General features: G+C 42.7%; 1 protein-coding gene across 2 annotated transcripts in view; it reads left to right on the forward strand.

Moving 5' to 3' along the window:
- INPP5A (inositol polyphosphate-5-phosphatase A) overlaps window positions 1-18,834 on the forward strand; it is a 184,530-nt gene that overhangs the window by 85,518 nt on the left and 80,178 nt on the right. For both annotated transcript variants that reach the window (XM_030951774.1, XM_030951773.1), the window contains exons 5-6: window positions 11,449-11,512; window positions 14,929-15,032. In XM_030951774.1, the coding sequence (XP_030807634.1) occupies window positions 11,449-11,512; window positions 14,929-15,032 (168 nt within the window). The remainder of the gene's footprint in view (window positions 1-11,448; window positions 11,513-14,928; window positions 15,033-18,834) is intronic.

Consider the following 18,834-nt stretch of genomic DNA (forward strand, 5'->3'; position numbering starts at 1 on the left):
TGCAGTTATTCTGTATAATTCCAGGAAAATTAATTTCTTATCAGTAATCCTGGTATTTTCTTATGTTTGCTAAACCAAACATGCTGCACACATTCATTTATGCTTTTATTTTTAGTTTACATACACTAAATTTTTTTTCAGATTGTTCATAACTCAGTTTTCAATATTTTTACTGAACTGTGACAGAGTAAGCTTGAATTGTTCAACTATTGGTACTTTGGTTTATATTGCTATTCCTTTATGGAATCAGTGCAGTAACTGGTACAAAGGGCACAAGGACTTAAAATATCTAGTCACATAAATCGCATTGCTCTTCATTTCAGTGAAGTGAAGCTTGTTAGGAAATACCAGGTTTGGCTCCTTGTTAGCAATAATAATAATAATAATAATAATAATAATAATAATAATAACAATAACAATAATAATAATAATTTTAAGCTTATCATCTGCATCTTTGTCTCCAGCTGAACTGGCAGCATACAGAGCAGGGCAATGCAGTCACTGGGTCAGTTTGGTTTGCTCAATCAGTCCAGTGACATGTACAAGGTTTAACACAAAGTCTCTGTATTAGCAGCATCAAGTAAAAGACAAAGAAAAGCTAGGAGAGAGACTTTCTGATTTTTACCATCAAATATTTTGTATTAAATTGGAAAAAGTTAGTAGAGATTGCTTTTCAAATATGGGCAATTCTCGTTGTATTTGTCACTCAGTATGTAATGATGGTGATGCAGGCAGGCACTGAAAGCCTGAGGTTTTGATAGTGTTGTGTAGTGTTTTGATGGTGTTTGGTAGTGTTTGGTAGTTTTTTGGTGGTGTTTGGTGGTGTTTGGTAGTGTTTTGATGGTGTTTGGTAGTTTTTTGGCTGTAGTATTTGGCTGTGCCACCAGGGACAGCCTCTGGCGTGGCTGTGCCACCAGGGCCACACAGCCAGACCCAGCTCGGGCTCAGCCCTGGAGCAGAGCCAGCCCTGTGCTGCTGGCAGGCGCTGCCAGCTCCAGCCCTGGCACCTGGGCAGCACCAGGTGGGATCACAGAATCCCACAAGAGTCTGTGTTGGAAAGGACCGTCCTGTTCAGCCCCCTGCCACAGGTAGGCTGGTGCAGGCTGCCCAGAGGAAGGACTGAGGTGAGAAAGACTGGGTCTCCAAGGACATCAGCCTTGGAAGGCACCTTCATTCTGGATACAGAAAAGAGTGCACTGAAACAGGACTTTGTGCAGGGCAGTGTGCTGAGGGGTTCTGCTTGACCTCATGGTTGAGTAGAATAATAACCATTGTGGAATCCTAAACCACACACTGCTACAAACCATGTACAAAAATAGTAGAGAGAGTAGAAAAAATGGTAACCTTGTGATTATTTTTATCACGTGGCATGTAGGCTTTGTGCTGGTTTCTGGCTTTGGCTCGTGGTGGTCAGTGCTGTCCCCAGAAGCATTCCTGGACAGCAAGCTTGCTGCTGGAGGCACTGGATTTGCAGCGGTGTTACACTCCTGGCTGTGTGGCTGCCCAGGAAGACTGTTGCAGAAGTACCAGGTCAGGGTAGCTAAGCCAAAGGCACCAGCAGGGTACAGCTGAAACTATTAATAATCCCATCTTCTCCAGCAGATTGCCATAGCATTGTGTTTTCCTTCTTCATCTGCACAAGAACGAGAAACGATGATTTCAGTGTCCTCAAGGCTGATGCCCTTGCAAGAAGCTCTTCTGTTACTCTAATCTGTGACCCTCTTTTGAGGCTGACTTGTTCTTCTGCAGTTCATCTTTGTTATGTTAATTTAAAAATTTAACAGGTTTATTAATCCTGCAGAATTTATTATAGTCAAACATGAGATATTATTAAGTTGCTATTGTACAGAGCATTTACCTTTGCTGTTGGAATGACTTGTCCTCTGCATTGGCAGACACAGAAACATTCATTTTGTTTCCTAATTAGGAGAGCTGCAATCAGGAACCATGACAGGGTTCAGCTCCTCGGTGTACAGCATGCCAGGTTCCATAGTGCAGGCTTTATAAAATTCTCTTTAATTCAAGAACAGAATATCATTAACTTTGTAAGTGGATGAATACAATGGACAAGCAATTTAATTAACTTCTAACATTGGATGTTGGACAGGAGACAAAATGAAATTATGCACATATTTCTTATGCAGGCAGTCAACCTTGAAAGGGGCTTGATTGTGATGGGTCAGACAAGGGGACAGCTTTGTCCAATTATTTGATGTTTAGTCCTACAATATGAAATTTGAAATTTGGTACTTTGTAAATCAATCATCTCTTATTTTGAAGCAGCTACAAAGGTTCTCTGAGATACAAAACAACCACCAGTGACTGTGACACGCTAAATACAACCTTTTACCACATGGTACTTTCCTATTTGTAGATGACGTGTATAATGCTAAATGAAATGGGCATTAAAGCCTCCTCATCAAATTGAATTTGTCATCTTGAGTGTATTATGTAAGAACATATCAATGAAATACTGTATTGATTTAAAGTTCTCAAAATTAAAATTATTTAGCATCAACTCAATGTAGTAGGAGTCACGCAGCTTGCCAGTTTTCCCCAAAATAATGTGCCTTTTTTTTTACTAGAAGAAAACTGTGGTGAAGTGTTGAACATGCATCCGTCAGTCTTTCCGTCTGCTCAGAATCTGTGCAGGCTGGGTCCCCGTTGCCGTAGCGCTGCTGAGGGCTCACCCTGTCAGTGTGGCAGTGCCAGTGCTGTCCCCTGCACAGCAGCATGGGCTTCTACTGATGCTGCTCTTCCTGCCAGCTGGCCCTGGCTGCAAAAATAAATGTGAAACAGCAGGCACAATACCGATGAAAAATAATATTCTGCACTTGCATATTGCCTTCTGCAACCGGAGATTCAGGCTCTGTGTCTTGAAATTCAAGAAGTGTTGCCACTATCCACATGATAAATCTGGATCGTTGGATAATTTTTTGAGCTTGTCAAGAATTTTTAACTTCCTGGGGAATAGTTTTGGTTCTCCATAAGATTCAACACTGAAATAACTGTGAGCATTTACCTGGGTATCTTTTGAGGAGAACTTATGCTTATCCTCTGCTGCACTCACAATTAGAAATTAGACTTTCTTTCTGTCCCTTCCCATCCTGAGGAGCTGGTGAATATTCTGAGCATGACAGGGTGTTTGGCGCTGGCTCTGAAGCCCTCAGGGCATCCTCAGCAGAGGTTTTGTCTCTCTGAGCACACTCAGCCCCTGTGGAGTGGCCGGGGCCGCATGCAGAGCACGGCCCTGGGCTGCAGCTCTGATCCTGCATTCCTGCAGCCTCCCTCCTGCACTGGGGCACAGCCAAGCTGGGAGCCTCTTATCCTGATTGGGGCCTCCAGAGTGCTTGAGTAATAGAAATATTAAATAACAACGTGATTAATGACTTTGTGAAGGCTCTACTTTGCCTTCAGGAATATTGATAAGTGGCGCTTTTTATAAGTGCTCAGCACACATACACTTCCTTTAGCTTGGGTTGGTTCCTTGGGCTGGCACTAATCTCGGTTTTCAGAAAAGAACCTCTGTCTGATATTTTTTTAATTTAATTGATTTGTAATTAAAATATTAAATCTTTTTGTGAAATATGTCAGTATCAAAAGTGACATTAAATAATCTTTGTCCATGCATTAGGTTTCATATAGGTTATTCATTTACTCACTGGACATGTTTATATAAAGCTCAGAGGTTTTGTATGTTAATTTACTCTTCTTAAATTAACTGCTCCCAAATAATATTTTTAAATTGAGTATGACTTTTCATTTGCTGTAACAAAATTATTAAGAGAAGGTAATAGAGGTGGATCATGTTATGAAGATCCCTCATTTTTCTGTTAGTCTTCAGAATAGGAAAATTAAAACTCCTGGGGCTAAGTTTTTGTTCCAGAAAATGTGCCATCCTGGTTGCTGTTAGCAGAGACCTCTCTGGTATCTGTAATGATCAGGACTGCAAGCAAGTTCTTTTTTATGTTGATCTCTTGATTAAGCCTTTAAATTACTTAGGATTTAAATATCTTAGAATTTTTAGACTAGTTACTCCAGTCTGTAGTGTAGACAAGTCTCAACCTTGAATTAAATCTAAATGGATAAACCCATCTGAACATACCAAAATCTTGTGAAAGAGACTAGAAATAAACAGTACAAGATATAAGGCTATGTATGAACACTTACAGATCAGTTCTTTCCTCAATTACATTTAATTTGACTATAATAAAACCAAAACAAAAAAATCAGAATTTTTTTTTTCATTATTTGTATTTTTTTAGTGGAAAATTTGTAATGATTATCCCTGTTGTTAGTTCCGCTGTTATTGGCCTCACACTTGCAAAGGCTGCTGTGAAGAAAAGAAGGAAGAGTGAGGAAGCAGTGCTAGATGTTGCAGGTATGTCTGCTGATGCTCAGCGACTGCACAGCAAAGATCGTGGCATTCAAATGAGTCAAGGACATCTGGAAACCACAGTGAGTGTCCTGGCAGCTCACTGAAGCTGGGAACAGGGGCAGTGAGAGGTGATTCACCTGGCACAGAGCAGTCTGAGGTGGAACTTCCCAGCCTCGTGCAGATGTGCAGCTGGACGAGTCGGTCTGAAAAATGGGCAGATCCATGAAATAAATGGGTTACAAATAAATTAGAATTTTTTAAGGCACAAGAACTTCTAAAGACAAAACCAGTATGTGGAAATTATTTTAAAAATGCAGAAGGATATTTGGCAGTATGGATCTAGTACAATTATAGTCAAGAAATTCCCAGAATTTAGGGACTCCTAGAGCTGGACACCCTTTTTATCCCTACTAGCTGCATGTGCTGCTTCTAGAATCTAATACTCCAGCAAAATTGTCTTAACTGGGAAGTGGGCACTGGAGACACTGCTAAAATACAGCTGCAGGTGGCTTCTTCACAACATGGGTATTAGAAATAAAATATATGTATTATTTATTTATGGACATTGTATGTTTAGATTATGATGCATAATATTGGCTTAGGCTTTGTGGAGTAAGAGAATCTGCAGTGCCAGTCCTGCCACTGGTTTTATTCCTTCTGAGTGGACAGTTCCATCTGGTTTAATGAAAATATCACATGTAACTGAACAGGTGTTTTGAATACAGACCAAGGTCTGTTTCAAGAGAGTTTTTAAAGTTTGTCAGTGAGTATTTGGAGCCCACTCACTCTGACACTTTATTAAAGGTGTAATTATTCAAAGGCTGTTGAAATGCAGCTGATAGCTGTGTTTGCAGTGCAGAGCTGCAGGAGTGGGGTGTAATTGTTTGGAATGGTCGGATCGGGCTCCGTCTGTCTGCGCTTCAGGTGGAGCAGGGCTGTTCAGGCAGCCTCAATGGCACTTTAATTGTATGTGCTTTAGCTGATAACTCTAATTCAGGAAATGATAAATTGCTGGACACCTAATTTGTTTGCAAATAAGAAGTGATAGAGTATTTTATAATGACTTGATCAGTGTACCCAGCCTGGATTTTTAACCTTGAATGGGTATTAGACGGTTGGTGTTAATTTGGCTGTAGTGGATTGAGTGTGCACAGAACCACAGGCAAAAACTGCACCATCCCTCTTGTGTACTTCATCATTCGCTGTTCAGGTGTGCTGGATCCAGCCTGTACCACAGCCTGCCCTTCCTTTGTTTTTGGGAAAGTGGCAGTTGTATCAAAACGACATTTTATGGCAAACTAAGGGCAGGTGTTTTTACAAAGTGTTTCCAAGCTGCCACAAAAATCCAAGGTAGCCATGGCTTGTTTCCGAGCAGAATTTTGGCGCTGTTTTGCTGTGGCTGTACCCTGTCAGGGTACCTGCAGACCAGGTGCCCCATCAGCTGAGGCCATGCTCAGGTACCCCCGTCCCTGGGAAGCAGGGTCTGGCCTGGGCCAGGAGAGCACCCACAGCCCAGCCAGGGCAAGCAGCCCCTGGGCTGGTCCAGGCCCCCGCTTTCTCCCTTTCCAGGATTTTCTGTTTGAAGTCTCTGAAACGTCACTGTGCCACGAGTGAGCCCAGATTGGGAGTCTCCATGGCAGCACCAGGGTGACATTGCTGTCAGCCTGTCTGGGGTGGCAGCCCCACCAGTGCTGGGCTGGCCCTGAGTGAGAGGTGGCCACTCACAGACTCCATCTTGCTAATGGGAAACTAATGCCTGCGCTTGATGTTCGGGTTTATAAACATGTGAAATACTTTTTTAATTGTTGGTAGCAAAGCAGGCGCACAATCAATAGAGTCAGGCGTGCCAAACTCACTGTTGACATTCAGCAGAGCCAAAAAGGCTGGTAGGAGATAAGGGCTTCCTGTCAGCAGTGCTCGTGCTAATTCATATTCAGACATTGTCATGTTCCATGATAAATGAATTCCTTGAACTATATTGATATAGGAGGTTAAACATTGAAAAAGTTGGGCTGAACTTTGACTTTAAATATTCATTAAAGCTAATTATGGATTTTATGACTACATGAATTACAGTTTCTGTGTCATCATTGGCAATTTATTTTAAATATATTTAAAGCAATCTTTATATATTAACTGTCACATTTAGTGAGGTAATGCAGTAAATGTTTACTCTGTACAGTAATTAAACTTTTATTCATCTATTTCCTTTTTGCATTAAATATCCACAGTTGAAATGGTCGACTTTAAAAAGAAATTATGCCAATTAAATGTTTAAAAAAACCCTATAGCTATTAAAATCTTCAAAATTTTGTGGCAAAATTCCTGTATAATTAAAGGAATAGTGTTTTTAATAATGCTGGATGTGTAATCCATCAGAACCAATTGTTTCTCTTGCCATCAGCACTAGTTTTCCCAGATGAGTCTTTCTGTATGGATTAATGAAAGAAATCTCTAATACCACAATGAGTATCATTCTAGAACCTAATTAAATGCAGTGAATGTTCAACTTCAATGTGCTAACGGGGAGAAGATGCCTGTTTTTTTCTCCACAATACTTTTCTGGGGAGATGTGAAGCTCTTCTAATGAATGTGCTCACCTTAGATTCAATGTGCTCTCTGTGTCCCCAGCTGCAGTACAGGTGTGCACGCAGGTGTGGTAGGAATGGTCAGGTACCTCTGTCAGTCCGGAAAAAGCATTCTGTTAACAGCAGCATTGCCTGAGATAAAATGTCTGGCCTTTCCCTGAGTCCTGAGCGTTTCCATAAGGGCCATTCTCACAAAAGCCAGGATGTGTTTGCCTGTGTACTCTGCAGTTAGTGACCGTGATATCGAAAGAGGTCCTGCGAGTTTACAAAGGAAATTTTCCCTGTCGTGCCTACAGGATCTTGGGTGCTGGTCTGACTGATTTTAGGGGTGTTAAAGCCAAGCTGTTGGTTGTAGTGAACAGGGGACAGCAGAAGAATCAGTTTTACTGTCTTGTGTGTTTCTTAAGAACTTGGCCAAGCTACAAATGAGTATTCATGACTGTGCCACCTGACTTTCTGTTTTGGCACTGAGTTACTGGTGGTGAATGTGTGGTACTTCCTCGTGGCCACGGGTGTTGCTCTGAAGTGCCCATGTACTTCTGGGCATAACTGGGCGCCTCAGACTGTGATGAAGTCCTTTCTGTCCTGTCAGCTCCTGACTTTATTAGTAAGGTATAAATCAAGGATTCATATAATCATGGTTTGGGTTGGAAGGGAGCTCAAATCCCACCCAGTGCCACTCCTGTCATGGCAGGGACACCTCCCACTGTCCCAGGTGCTCCCAACCCCAGTGTCCAACCTGGCCTTGGGCACTGCCAGGGATCCAGGGCAGCCCCAGCTGCTCTGGGCACCTGTGCCAGGGCCTGCCCACCCTGCCAGGGAACAATTCCTGCCCAGTTCAGCTGGCTGATCAGTCCTGGCAAAAACATGTGCTGTCCCTTTATCCCTGAGGCCAGCAGGCTGGGCTGGTCTAGAAGCTTCTGGTGGTACTGAGTACCATGACCTTGATATGGTTACAGACCCAGGGGCTGCCAGGTTGGCCTGATGAGTTGGGGACTTTCTGATCTGAGCCTAACTGTGAGCCATCCATTCGTTGCTCTGCCCTAAGCCTGCTGAAGTAGAATTCACAACCGGTCTGTGTTTGCAGACTGCTTGGAAATTCAAGCAGAGAACCTGTGGCTGCTGCCTGCCCTTCATTCCAGTGAGACATTTGGTGAGCAGAGCGTGTGCCATCCCCAGGGCCAGCCTTGGAGCTGCAGTGCTCCACTCAGGTGAGAGGTGCTGGGCTGTGTCTGAGCGCTGACCTCAGGCCCTGGGCTGCTCTGGGTGATGAGAGCTGCAGGCTGAGCTGCTCAGGCTGATGCAGCACTGGGGGTGCAGCTGCAGGAGGTGCTTCGTCCCTGGTGCGTGGGGAAATCAGCCTCAGCTGGCCCCTGGTGTTACGGTCCAGGTTTCAGCTCTAGAGAGGCTGCTGTGGAGAGGGCTGCAATATTCCTGTGGTGCAGCCGCTGATGTCCCTGAAACTGAGGAAGGGAGGGACAGTGCGCAGCATGGCCGCTGAGCTTCCATTTCAGTACAAGCACCTATTTGCAGGTGGTGTGGAATTTCTGCTAACTGCAGAAGTTATCCATCTCAGCAATCTTTCAAATGGAACAAGTAATAGCTTTCTTTCCTTATGTTTGAGATATTTAAAAGTTAAGATGTTTGGGTGGTTTATAATCTTTAATGTGTTCCTGTGTTGTATCACTTAGATATTTTATGTGCTGCTGCACATAAAATATTTTATGTGACAAGTCTGCTTTTTCCAAAGGATACTGAAATTGTAAATAAGAAAATAAAGCAAAGCTTTTCAACTTTAAATTAATCTAATTTAACTTTATTGTTAAACTGACATTTTATGAGAAATAAATTGAATTAACATAATCGCCTCAACAAAAGGGCCTAAGCAGTAGGCCCTGGAAAGTTTTTTTAATATATTTCATTGTGTTAGGGCACAGAATTATAACTGCACTCCATCATTTTTGCAAGTTTACATTTATGTACCTAAGCCTGATTAAGTCTATAATAATGCGGAAAATAGTGATAGCTGTAATTTCCATTCCATTATAGGTTTGATTCTTTTTAGTGGGGTGTTTGGAATTGCACAGTCCAGGCCAGTCTGAATGTTAGTGGTATCAGCTCCTGAAACTTGACAGAGTTATTTCATCACTGTCACAGATTCATTGTGCACGAGTAGTTGATACTCAGTGCCACAAGTGTAGGCTATCAAACTAAACTTCTGCTGCATAAGTCTTAAAAATTAGTTTTTAAAAATGAGATTAAAACTGTACAAAGTCAAGCGATGAACAAATTGTGACACTCAGAAATGAAGCTGTGGCTTAAGCATGAATGGCAGTACTGTTTTTAATAGAGCTATGACACACTAAGTGAAATGGGGTTTAGAGCATCTGGTTTTTTCTTGGTTTACTTGTTGTTATGCTACATAGAGAAGCTTTGGAGTTCACAATCCTGTCACCTAGATTTAAATGGTCACCTGTCTTTAGTATTATTCATACCTGAATTTGATCAGTCACTATTTCCAATTACTTTTTTTCACTCAGTCATAAATTTCCATCTCAGCTGAGCCATGGGGAATTCCAATGAAAATGAAGGGAAAAGTTTACCGAGAGGGTGGTGAGGCCCAGGAGCAGTAGCTCAGAAGGGAAGGTAGGAACTCTCCACCTCAGGAGAGTTCTGAGTCTCCTGGGCAGTGCCCTGAGCAACCACGCTGACAGGGCTTGCGCTGGAGACCTCAGAGGTCCCTTCACAGCAGGGTTCTGCTGTCCTGCATTGTGGGCAAAAAGGAAAAGCTCGCTTAAAAACATCACTTAGATGTTCCAGGTAGGCTGGATTGCCATGTGTTACTGACATAGCCTAGGATTTCCCATTCCAGGATCCCTCTTTCATTTGCTTTTAAATTTTTCAGACAGGATACATTTGGGATGATACTTTCCAGATACTTGCCAAAGCTCCTTTCTTTTTCTTCTGAAGGCCATGTAAGAAAAAAAGCTTTATCCTTATACTGAGTTCTTAAAGAGTATTATTATATAGTAAATGTTACCTTTATATATGTCAGATTTTGCCCTACGCATTGAAGAAAGAGATGGGCCAGAAGGGAATATCAGGTGGCAATGTTTTTGTCTTGTATGAGGATTTATTTTCTCCTGGCAATGTGTCCTTGTTGCAGCACACTTAACCTTGAGTCCTTCCCAGGGATGTCTCCTGCAGTTCCTTGTTCACCTCGTCTGTGTTATAAAAAAGACACCCAGAGGCCTGAAGGAATCTGCCTGGGTCACAGGGACACATACTCATCAATTAAACATGTGGCACTGCTTTCTGTTGGATGGACTGATATGTCAAGGAGATGGGCAGGACCTCATGTTTGTGCTTTTGACAAATCAGCCAATGTCTAATCTCTGGATCTGCAACATCTCATAAATAATGCAGCAGTCACCGGACCAAGCACTGCTGTGCTGGGAGGGGCTTTGTTTTGGAGAGGAAAAGATGCAATGAAACTAAATCTTCCTTTTTGGTTAATGTGTTGCTTCTTTTATTCTTCTTAGTAAGTTTATCCAGTAAGAGGCTGGGGTTTTTTCAGTTTCTTTTGGTGCATCAGATGTATCTCAAGGCTCATCAAGTTGTCCTTTTAATTTTTTTTTTTGTTTGTTGTTTTGGTTTTTTTTAAAATATTCCAGCATAAAATCTATTTGCTGTGGTTTTCTTACTTGATTTTCATTTGCTCTCTTCTGATATGTAATTTTCCTCTCATTAACTGGGGAAAAGCAGTAGATGACATGTCTGTGGAGAAGACGCAGCGAGCTCGCGGTCCCTGTGTGTGTCACCGTGGCAAAGCTCCCGTGACACCGGGGAGGGACTGTGAGCCCCATGGGTGGGCAGCCCTGGGGGGGCAGGGGAGAAGGGGCACGTGGAGAGGGGCCTGGTGCAGGAAGGCAAAGGGGGGCTGTCCCTCTTGAGGAATGATTGAAGTTTCAGGGTAGGGAAAAACCACATCAGGCTGTGTTGAGAGGCCGTGGAGCCTCTTTTGCAGAGGCTTTAGGTGCAAGTTAGAAAACTTCAAAATTGCCCTTGTTCCCTGTACCACATGCTCTAGAAGCTTTGGTTTTGCTTTGAAAGTGAAGAAGAAATGGTCAGGTTTTTATAACAGAATTGAGGGTCTGTTTTGGGGGCTCAGAAAGGCACCTGTCTATGTCACCTATCACACCCATCTGTTTGGTGCTTCAGTGTACACCTGGCAGTGCCCTTATCACAGTCAGTCAGCTGCTAGAGGTCATCTTTATAATGACTGATGAAATCTCACAGAAGCAGCAAAAGAAATTAAAATTTTTATAGATCTTAGAAAATGTAAGCATCAGGTTATTTATTAGTATTTAATTTCTTGAGTTTAGGGTTTTTTTGTGGTTGTAAAGCCTGATGCTCTTTTCGGTTTTGTTAGCCAAAGTACATATTATTATAATTCCATGTTTTATTGGATTTTTTTTACAGGCTCTAGGAAGTTTTTACTTTCTTCATGAATCTTTGAAAAACATCTACCAGTTTGATTTTAAAGGTAAGCAAAGGTATTAAATGTTTCTAATGGTTAGTTGGCTTTATACATCAAGGCAGCTTTTCCATCCTCTTTTATGATGGTGGTACCTGGCAATGTTTTCGTGTTATGCAGGCTCCTGTAAAATTCAGGCAGGCCCCTTGGTGACAGGTGTTGCTTTTCTTACCTTTTATAGACCTTTTAGAAGTAGTCAATGGACCAGCCACAGGCTGCAAGCCAGAGCATTAATCATTCCCATGCACCTTTAGGTCCATAGTGATCCCTGAGGATTTCAGAACTCTGAATGGCCACAAGGTTCTCCCATGTAGATCAGATACAGAACCAAGACCTTAACTGTCCAACAGTGATGGCCATTTTGCAAAGCATCTGAGGTAGATTTATGGCTTAAATTACTTGGGAGCAGAGCAGGTCGGTAGGAGGGTGGCACTGTTTAACCCACAATGACCCTTCAGGTTGCAGGTCTTGCTGTGTCTCACAAGTTTGAAAGTATAGCTGGGCTATATACATTAAATATTAGAAATATCGCAGAAAATTATCGAATGCTTCCTGAGGTGAATATAGAAAAGATCATATAGAGTTTATCTTATTTCAGTTGACAACTGTATCTATTTAATACAAAAATATCCTGAGCTCCATTTAGCTTACTGAGCTGACTCACATTAATACCATGTCTAGCATCCCATTAATGTGAGACACTGTTGAAATGGTGGTGACTATGGACTGAACTAATTGTCATCATTATATGGATTAATTACTTTTGTTCTCAGCAGATTCTCTCTGCTCACATAATTGAGGGTATAGGATCTTCCTGCCCTGAAATATTTGAACAGTAGGTCTGTGTATGTACAATTCAAGACTTAGCCTACGTAAGTCCTCCTGTTACCACTGGTTTCAGTCCTGAAGGAACATTTTTGCTGTAATGTCACAGACAGAGTGATTTTATTTCTGACAAACCATATGGGAGCTCTCCACAGCAGAGTTGGCACTCCTGAGAGCTCGTACCTGGGCTCTGTCCCTGAGGAGAGCAGTTCTGCAGGCGCTCAGGAATGAAGTGTGCACATGGTGGGGAGGCTGGGGGCTGCCCAGGCCCTGGGTGGGACACTTTGCTGTCCTCTGTGAGGCTGTTTGTTCATTCTGCCATGCAAATGGCTTTGTGTGCCGATGGTTTGGGAGCTGTCTCAGCGCACCTGAGCCCTCAGCTCCATCCCATCAGCACCAGAGGAGCAGCAGCAGTTCCGCCCCAAGCTCCACCTGTAAGTCCCTCCCAGTGGTCACAGACGGGAGGTGTCCTGCTCCTGACCGGGAAATGACAGCGGCTTTAGGAAAAGGGGAGCTTTCTGGATTTATTAGTCCCTTGTTGGCAGCTTATTTGCTTATTTGCTACTGTTCAGCTTTTAAAGAGAGTGTAAGAATTTTTAAAAAGTGAGAAAATGGAAGAAAAAACTTTAGAGGAAAATAATTCTTAGAAAAACAATAAACAGATGCTTGTTTCAGAAAAGAAATGCTTTAAATGCTTGCTGCTTTGTTTTGCATGGCAAAACCATAGCAGAGCCAACTTGCCAATGTGAACCATGCTCATAAAGATGGGTTTGGCCCAAACATCATTTAGAAGGAAAAAACTCTTAATAAAAATCAAGGAAGTGTGTGAATGAGTGTTGTAAGTCACACGCTGTTCTTGTCAGAGCAGAATCCGTCTCCCAGCATAGGGTTTGTAAAATATGACCCCAAAGGCTCCCATCTTTCAGGGGAAATGTAAAACTTGCCTATTCTCTCATGACTATTGACGTTTTCACAGTGTATTAAGCTCTTAAATCAGAAGAAAAATCCAGATGGATACAAACATTCTGTGCACAAAAATCATTATGAAATTCTGGTTCTACTCAAAAACGTGCAAAAAATAGATGTTTATACACAATTCAGTATTCCTGGACCATCACTGTTGCTTTTCAAAATTCACTGCACAGTTGGATGTGGCTGAATACAGACTGGAAAAAAAAGATTGTCGCTGTTTTTCAGATCTCAGGAAGACATATCTTCATTTTGAAAAAGGAATAGTTTTCTCTTGCAACCTCACATATTATATGCTATAGTGTAGGTCTTTTGAGCTGTTTTCACAGTGGTCAGAAGCCCAAAAATTTGCTTACAATTCAAACTAGTGCCAAGCTGACTGTTCTGAAAGGATGTCCTCTCAGAGAGGGGGTTTAGGCCGGTTCCAGTTGACCACTTGTATTTACAGAACAAATCTTGTTCTCAGGTGTGAGGTCAGCAGCGGAGTGGAGCTGGTGTTGGTTGCAGCCAGGCTGTGTTGCCCCTGCGTGCTCTGCTCTGCAGTCCTGTCACAATGAGCCTCTGGCTCACGTGGGGGATGGAGAGGTGCCTCCCTGTGCCAGCAGCTGCCTGTCAGTGAAGCAGATGCCTTCAGTCCTTGCGCTTCTGCCAGGTCTTTTCTGTAACACAAAAGGCATCAGGATCTCTTTGCTGACACTGTTAAACTTGCTGAAAGAGTCACATCCATCCACAGTCTACTTAGAATGATGCCAGATCAGTTTATCAGGATATTTGTTCAGTTGTCCCATGGGAGCCAGGCCTCAGAGGGGTTGGCACATACAGAATGATACTTTTTTTTTCCCTGAAGACATTGGGCTGCATTACAGTAAATGCTTCCTCAGGTATCCAGTAGGACTGAACAGTTTAGGAATCTTGATAATATTTGGAGTTTTTCTCTTACACATTCCCAGCTGAAACTGACTCCAGTTGAGTAGGTCCAGGATAATGGCAGGTGAACATTAGCTGCCCGAGCTCCTGTGTCAGAGGAGTTAAACCAAGTCAGGTTCTCATCTTAGATATGCCAGTACATTGTTCTCATCAGGTGAGAAAACAAGTGTAAAGTGGATCAAGAAGGAGAACCTCTCATTCATGAGCTGAGTAGATCCGTAGGAGTCTGTGTTGTTTCTGTCTGTGATGAAATTGTTCATTAGAGACTTTGGAAAGTGATGTGCATCACCACTGAGTCTCTTGTACTAGTCCAACACCCATTCCAGCTGTAAAAATCCATGCCTCATGTGCTGATGGCCAGAAAGGGTTGATCAGATGGAGCCTGGGGGCTGCAGGGTCTCAGAGCAGCTGAGATGGGTTTGAGTGCAAGGGTGTACAGAGATCAGGCTCACAATTAGAGCTCCAACACTTCATAGGGCTCTGGGTAGTAGAAATGGCAATATCATAACTGTGCAACTTCAAGGTGTCTGATATAAACAGGGGGGTTTATTTTCCCCCAGAACAGTTCAGTGCTTCACATTTTTTGTAAGATCCTGTTGATTTACCAGCTGTTTTTCCAATGCTGCTGCTTTGCCAATAAGTGTGAGAAGATGCTCGTAATGTTGAAGTTATGTGTGTTAATTTTGGTTTATCTCTCTTCCTAGCTAAGAAGTATAAAAAGGTTACTGGGAAAGAAATCTACTCTGACACTTTAGAAAGCACACCCATGCTGGAAAAAGAGAAGTTTCCACAGGATTATTTCCCTGAGGTATGTACAGAACTGTGAAGCATTCCCAAATACCAGGTTTGATTCTGATTTCCTCTGACTACTCTTGAGCAGCTCCTCTCAGTGATAAGGGCGGAATGGAATCTTGGAATTTTGTCTGTTTCTTGACACCTGTAATACATGTTTTAAGTCATGGCATGATGTCCCAAAATCCAGTAAGAAATCCTTGTGAAGGGTGAGGACAGTGATGCAAAGACTGATTTGTGCAGTAAAGCCCAGGCAGTGTGGCAGTGTGCCATGGCAGGGCTGTCTCAGGAGCTCTGTGCTGCTGGATTCTGCCAGCCCAGCCAGCGCAGGGACAGCCGACCCAAGCACACACTGACACTGTCCTCCAAGGCTGCCCTCACACTCCCTTTGCACTTGTTCTCAAAAGAACTGGGGAGTGCTGCACATTTGAGATTGCTGGTCTTGTCAAAACCAGAAACACAAGCAGAACTGAGGGGTTTCTTGCACTGCGCCTGAAAGTGCAGACTCTCACTTCTTTGATATTTTCTTTAATTTTCTCAATTTTAATTTCTTAAGAACATCTAGAACATGGGTGTTTAATGGTTAATATTCTCCTCAAACCAAGTGAATAAATTTGTTGAACTGCTGTAACATTTGTGGATCAAACAGGCATGTCACTACTTCAATAAAATGAAGAACTAAATAAACTCCTAAAATTAATTTAGAATTTGTAAATATACACACTTAGAGATATTTACACAGTGCTTGTGTGCTTGGCAGAGCATTGCATAAATAGTTATGGGATTGGTAGGATGAAGGTTGTTCATTCTCTTGACTTTGATACTAAATTATTTATTTTTATATCTCAGTACTGGAAAGAAAAGTGCCTCTGACATAATTTTGCAAAGCGTTCACTTCCTGTGAATAAACATGTCAAATAGTTTGAAGCTAAGCGTTAGATCACTCTGAGGGAGCTGGAGCCATTCCTCAGGTGTTTGTGTTCCCCTCTGGCAGAGAGCTGTGGCCGTGCCTGGCAGTGCTGTGCCAGGGCTGAGAGCGCTGCACAGCAGCTGAGTGCTGCCAGCCTGCCTCACAGCCCCAGGACAAGCTGTGCCTTGCTCATTGACACCCGGGAGAACTATTTCCTCCTTTATTTACTTCCCTGCTATTGCTTCATTGTGATGCTGGCAAAGCTGTAACTTGTGCAGCATTGTTTATTACCCTGCTTGCATCAACAATGCTTCAGAGTCTCTTGGAGCAGCGGTTGAGTCTTAGGGCTCTCCCACACGGTTTGGAGGAGCAGGAATGGTGCTCAGGGATCAGGTGTTCTCACTTCATCAGCAGCTGCAGCTCCTCCTCAATAAACCCTCCTGTGCTGCTTTTGGGACAGGACCACGGGGACTGTGGGGACTGGAGCCTGAGGAGCAGCCTTTGGAGGCTGTGACACCCTCATACTGCTCCCACTGGTTCCAGTGCCTTGAACAACTGTTCTGAGCAGAAACCTCTGTGTTTTGGTTGTCAGGGGTAGTGTTTACCTGGAGGAGGAACAGACAGGAAAAGAGAAAATCTGCAAATATATGCAATTAAGTAATGAACTAATCTCTGAAGCACCTTGAAAGTTCAGTTCTGTTCCTGCCCCCAGCACCATTCCTGGGAATGCTGTTGCAGCCAGACCCATGGAACAGGCTGGGGCCATGCTGCTGCAGAGCTTTGCACAGAAGGAGAGGAAAGGGACACGGGCTCTGCAGGTCTGCAGTGACGTGAGGAGCAGCAGCATCCACTGCAGCTCTGGACCCTGTGTGCTCGCCTGGCCTGCACCCTGGCATGTGCCAACCCAGTATATTTCCATGTGACTTGAAAAGTTAGGAAGTAATTGCAATGATTCTTAGACCATGCTGTTTTTCTTTGGAACTGGGGACCAAGAAGTGTCTGAAACACACAGACACAGCAAGAGCAAAAATCAACAGGGAGATAGTTTTGGTTCTCAGATGCATGTTTCTATATGTAAAGCTAAAATTAATTTGCTATCATGTTTTCTCTCTGGACAAATGTTAGTAATAGCAATTAAAAGGCCACAAAATAATGTGTATTTTGGAAATTTGGGTTTACCCAGCAGAAAGCATGAGCAGCATATTTACCCAAACATTGCATTGACATGTTCTTGTGTGTTTTAGCCAGACCTTTCATATCACATCTGCAATTTTTTGTATGAGAAATGGTTTAAGACTGATTTCTTTTATTGCAGCTGTTTAAGGATGATCTAAAAGTAATTACAGCGATTGAGGCATAATGCAATTCAAAATAATTACAGCCCACTGCATATAAAACTAACAAAACTTTCTGCTTTGATTTATGGGTCCTCTTGGCAAGGCATAAACCTCAAATGATGCCTCTGGGAGCAACACTCTAGATAATGTTAGGCCATTTTAAAAAAAGCAGATTTGTGTAGTCTATCAGGCCTGAGTAATTTTTTTTTCTCATAGTGAGAAATTGGTTGTTATCATAGATCACAGATACTGCTCAAAGCTCTTATGAAAGATGAATTAATTTCACTAATGCTTTAATGCAAACCTTTCATGGAGGAGGCTGTATGGTGATAACCTTACTGTGGTCTCTCCTTTCTCAATTATGATTTATGTTGTCTTTTAGTAGATGAAACTGCCTGTATTCACAATCCATCTGCTGGCTAAAGGAATCCTATTAACAGAGGATCTGAGAAGAGACTTAATAATATAAGGTGAAAGATGTGGTATCCCCTTTCTGGGACATGAAGTAGGATTTTTTTTTCCTATTTTAAAATGTAGATCACTCTCTGAGAGCATAAGATGACCTATGTCATCTCCACCTGGTTTTATGTGGGCTTACAGATGGTATAGCAGCTAGTGACTATTTGTTAAAGTAAAAATAAAGATTGTTGCTTTGGAATCTGCAATAAAAAGCAAATTTCTCTTTCCTCCTTCCCAAGCTATAACTCTTTTTTACATTCTGTTTCCAAAACTTTCTGCATTCCAAATACTTCATTTAGAAATACTAAAGCACATGCATGATCCAAAAGTACATGAGGCATGTTGTTCAGCTGCAGTGTGTACCCAAGGCTGAGGATGACTCTTCATATCAGAGCTGTTGAGCTCCAGCTCCTGGGCTGCATTAGGAGGCCTGAAGCCTGCTAACTTCTTCATTCCTAATGTTAAATAGACAAGTTATTGATAAGTGAATTATTTACTGAAGTTAAAGGAGTTAAGTGTGTTCAAGTTCTGAGTAGCTAAAGGTAGTTTGCAGGTTGGGGTATATGCCAGTTGCACAGTGAAACAAGTGTTATTTTACAGTACAGAGCACAGGTGTTCCTGCTTTATTCAGCCTCAGCTGTGTGACCTTTTCCACTGTGAGCTTAAGCTCCTCCCTTTACTCTCTGGGCCAGTAAAAGACCCAAACTCTCCTGGCTCTGTCCACCACTTGCTGCTTTTTGGCAGTGACTCAGTCTGGAGTATTATGGACCTGCTGACTTCAATAGTTGCTGAAGCAACTGATCTAAGGGAAGAAAGGCAGTATCTTGAGTTAGGAGCTCCATTCTACATGGTTTTCATGGCAAGTTGCCATAATACAGCTCTGTTTCCTGTGTAGTGAAACCCTGAGCGTGTCATGAGCAGGGGCACCTGGGCTCCTGTGTAAGGCTCTGAGAAGGAGGAGTTCTCACCAGGGCAAGGAAGCCGTGTCCGTGCTGGGTGTTGCTCAGTACCTTGGTGCTCTTGCTGCCAGTATTTGGCTGATTCCTGTTTCAGGTTTCCCTCTGAGCTGTGGTGTTCCTTTAAGGAGATGCAATTACACTGCAGTCATCACC

This window comes from Camarhynchus parvulus, chromosome 6 (assembly GCF_901933205.1).
Source record: "Camarhynchus parvulus chromosome 6, STF_HiC, whole genome shotgun sequence".
NCBI classification, from domain to species: domain Eukaryota; kingdom Metazoa; phylum Chordata; class Aves; order Passeriformes; family Thraupidae; genus Camarhynchus; species Camarhynchus parvulus.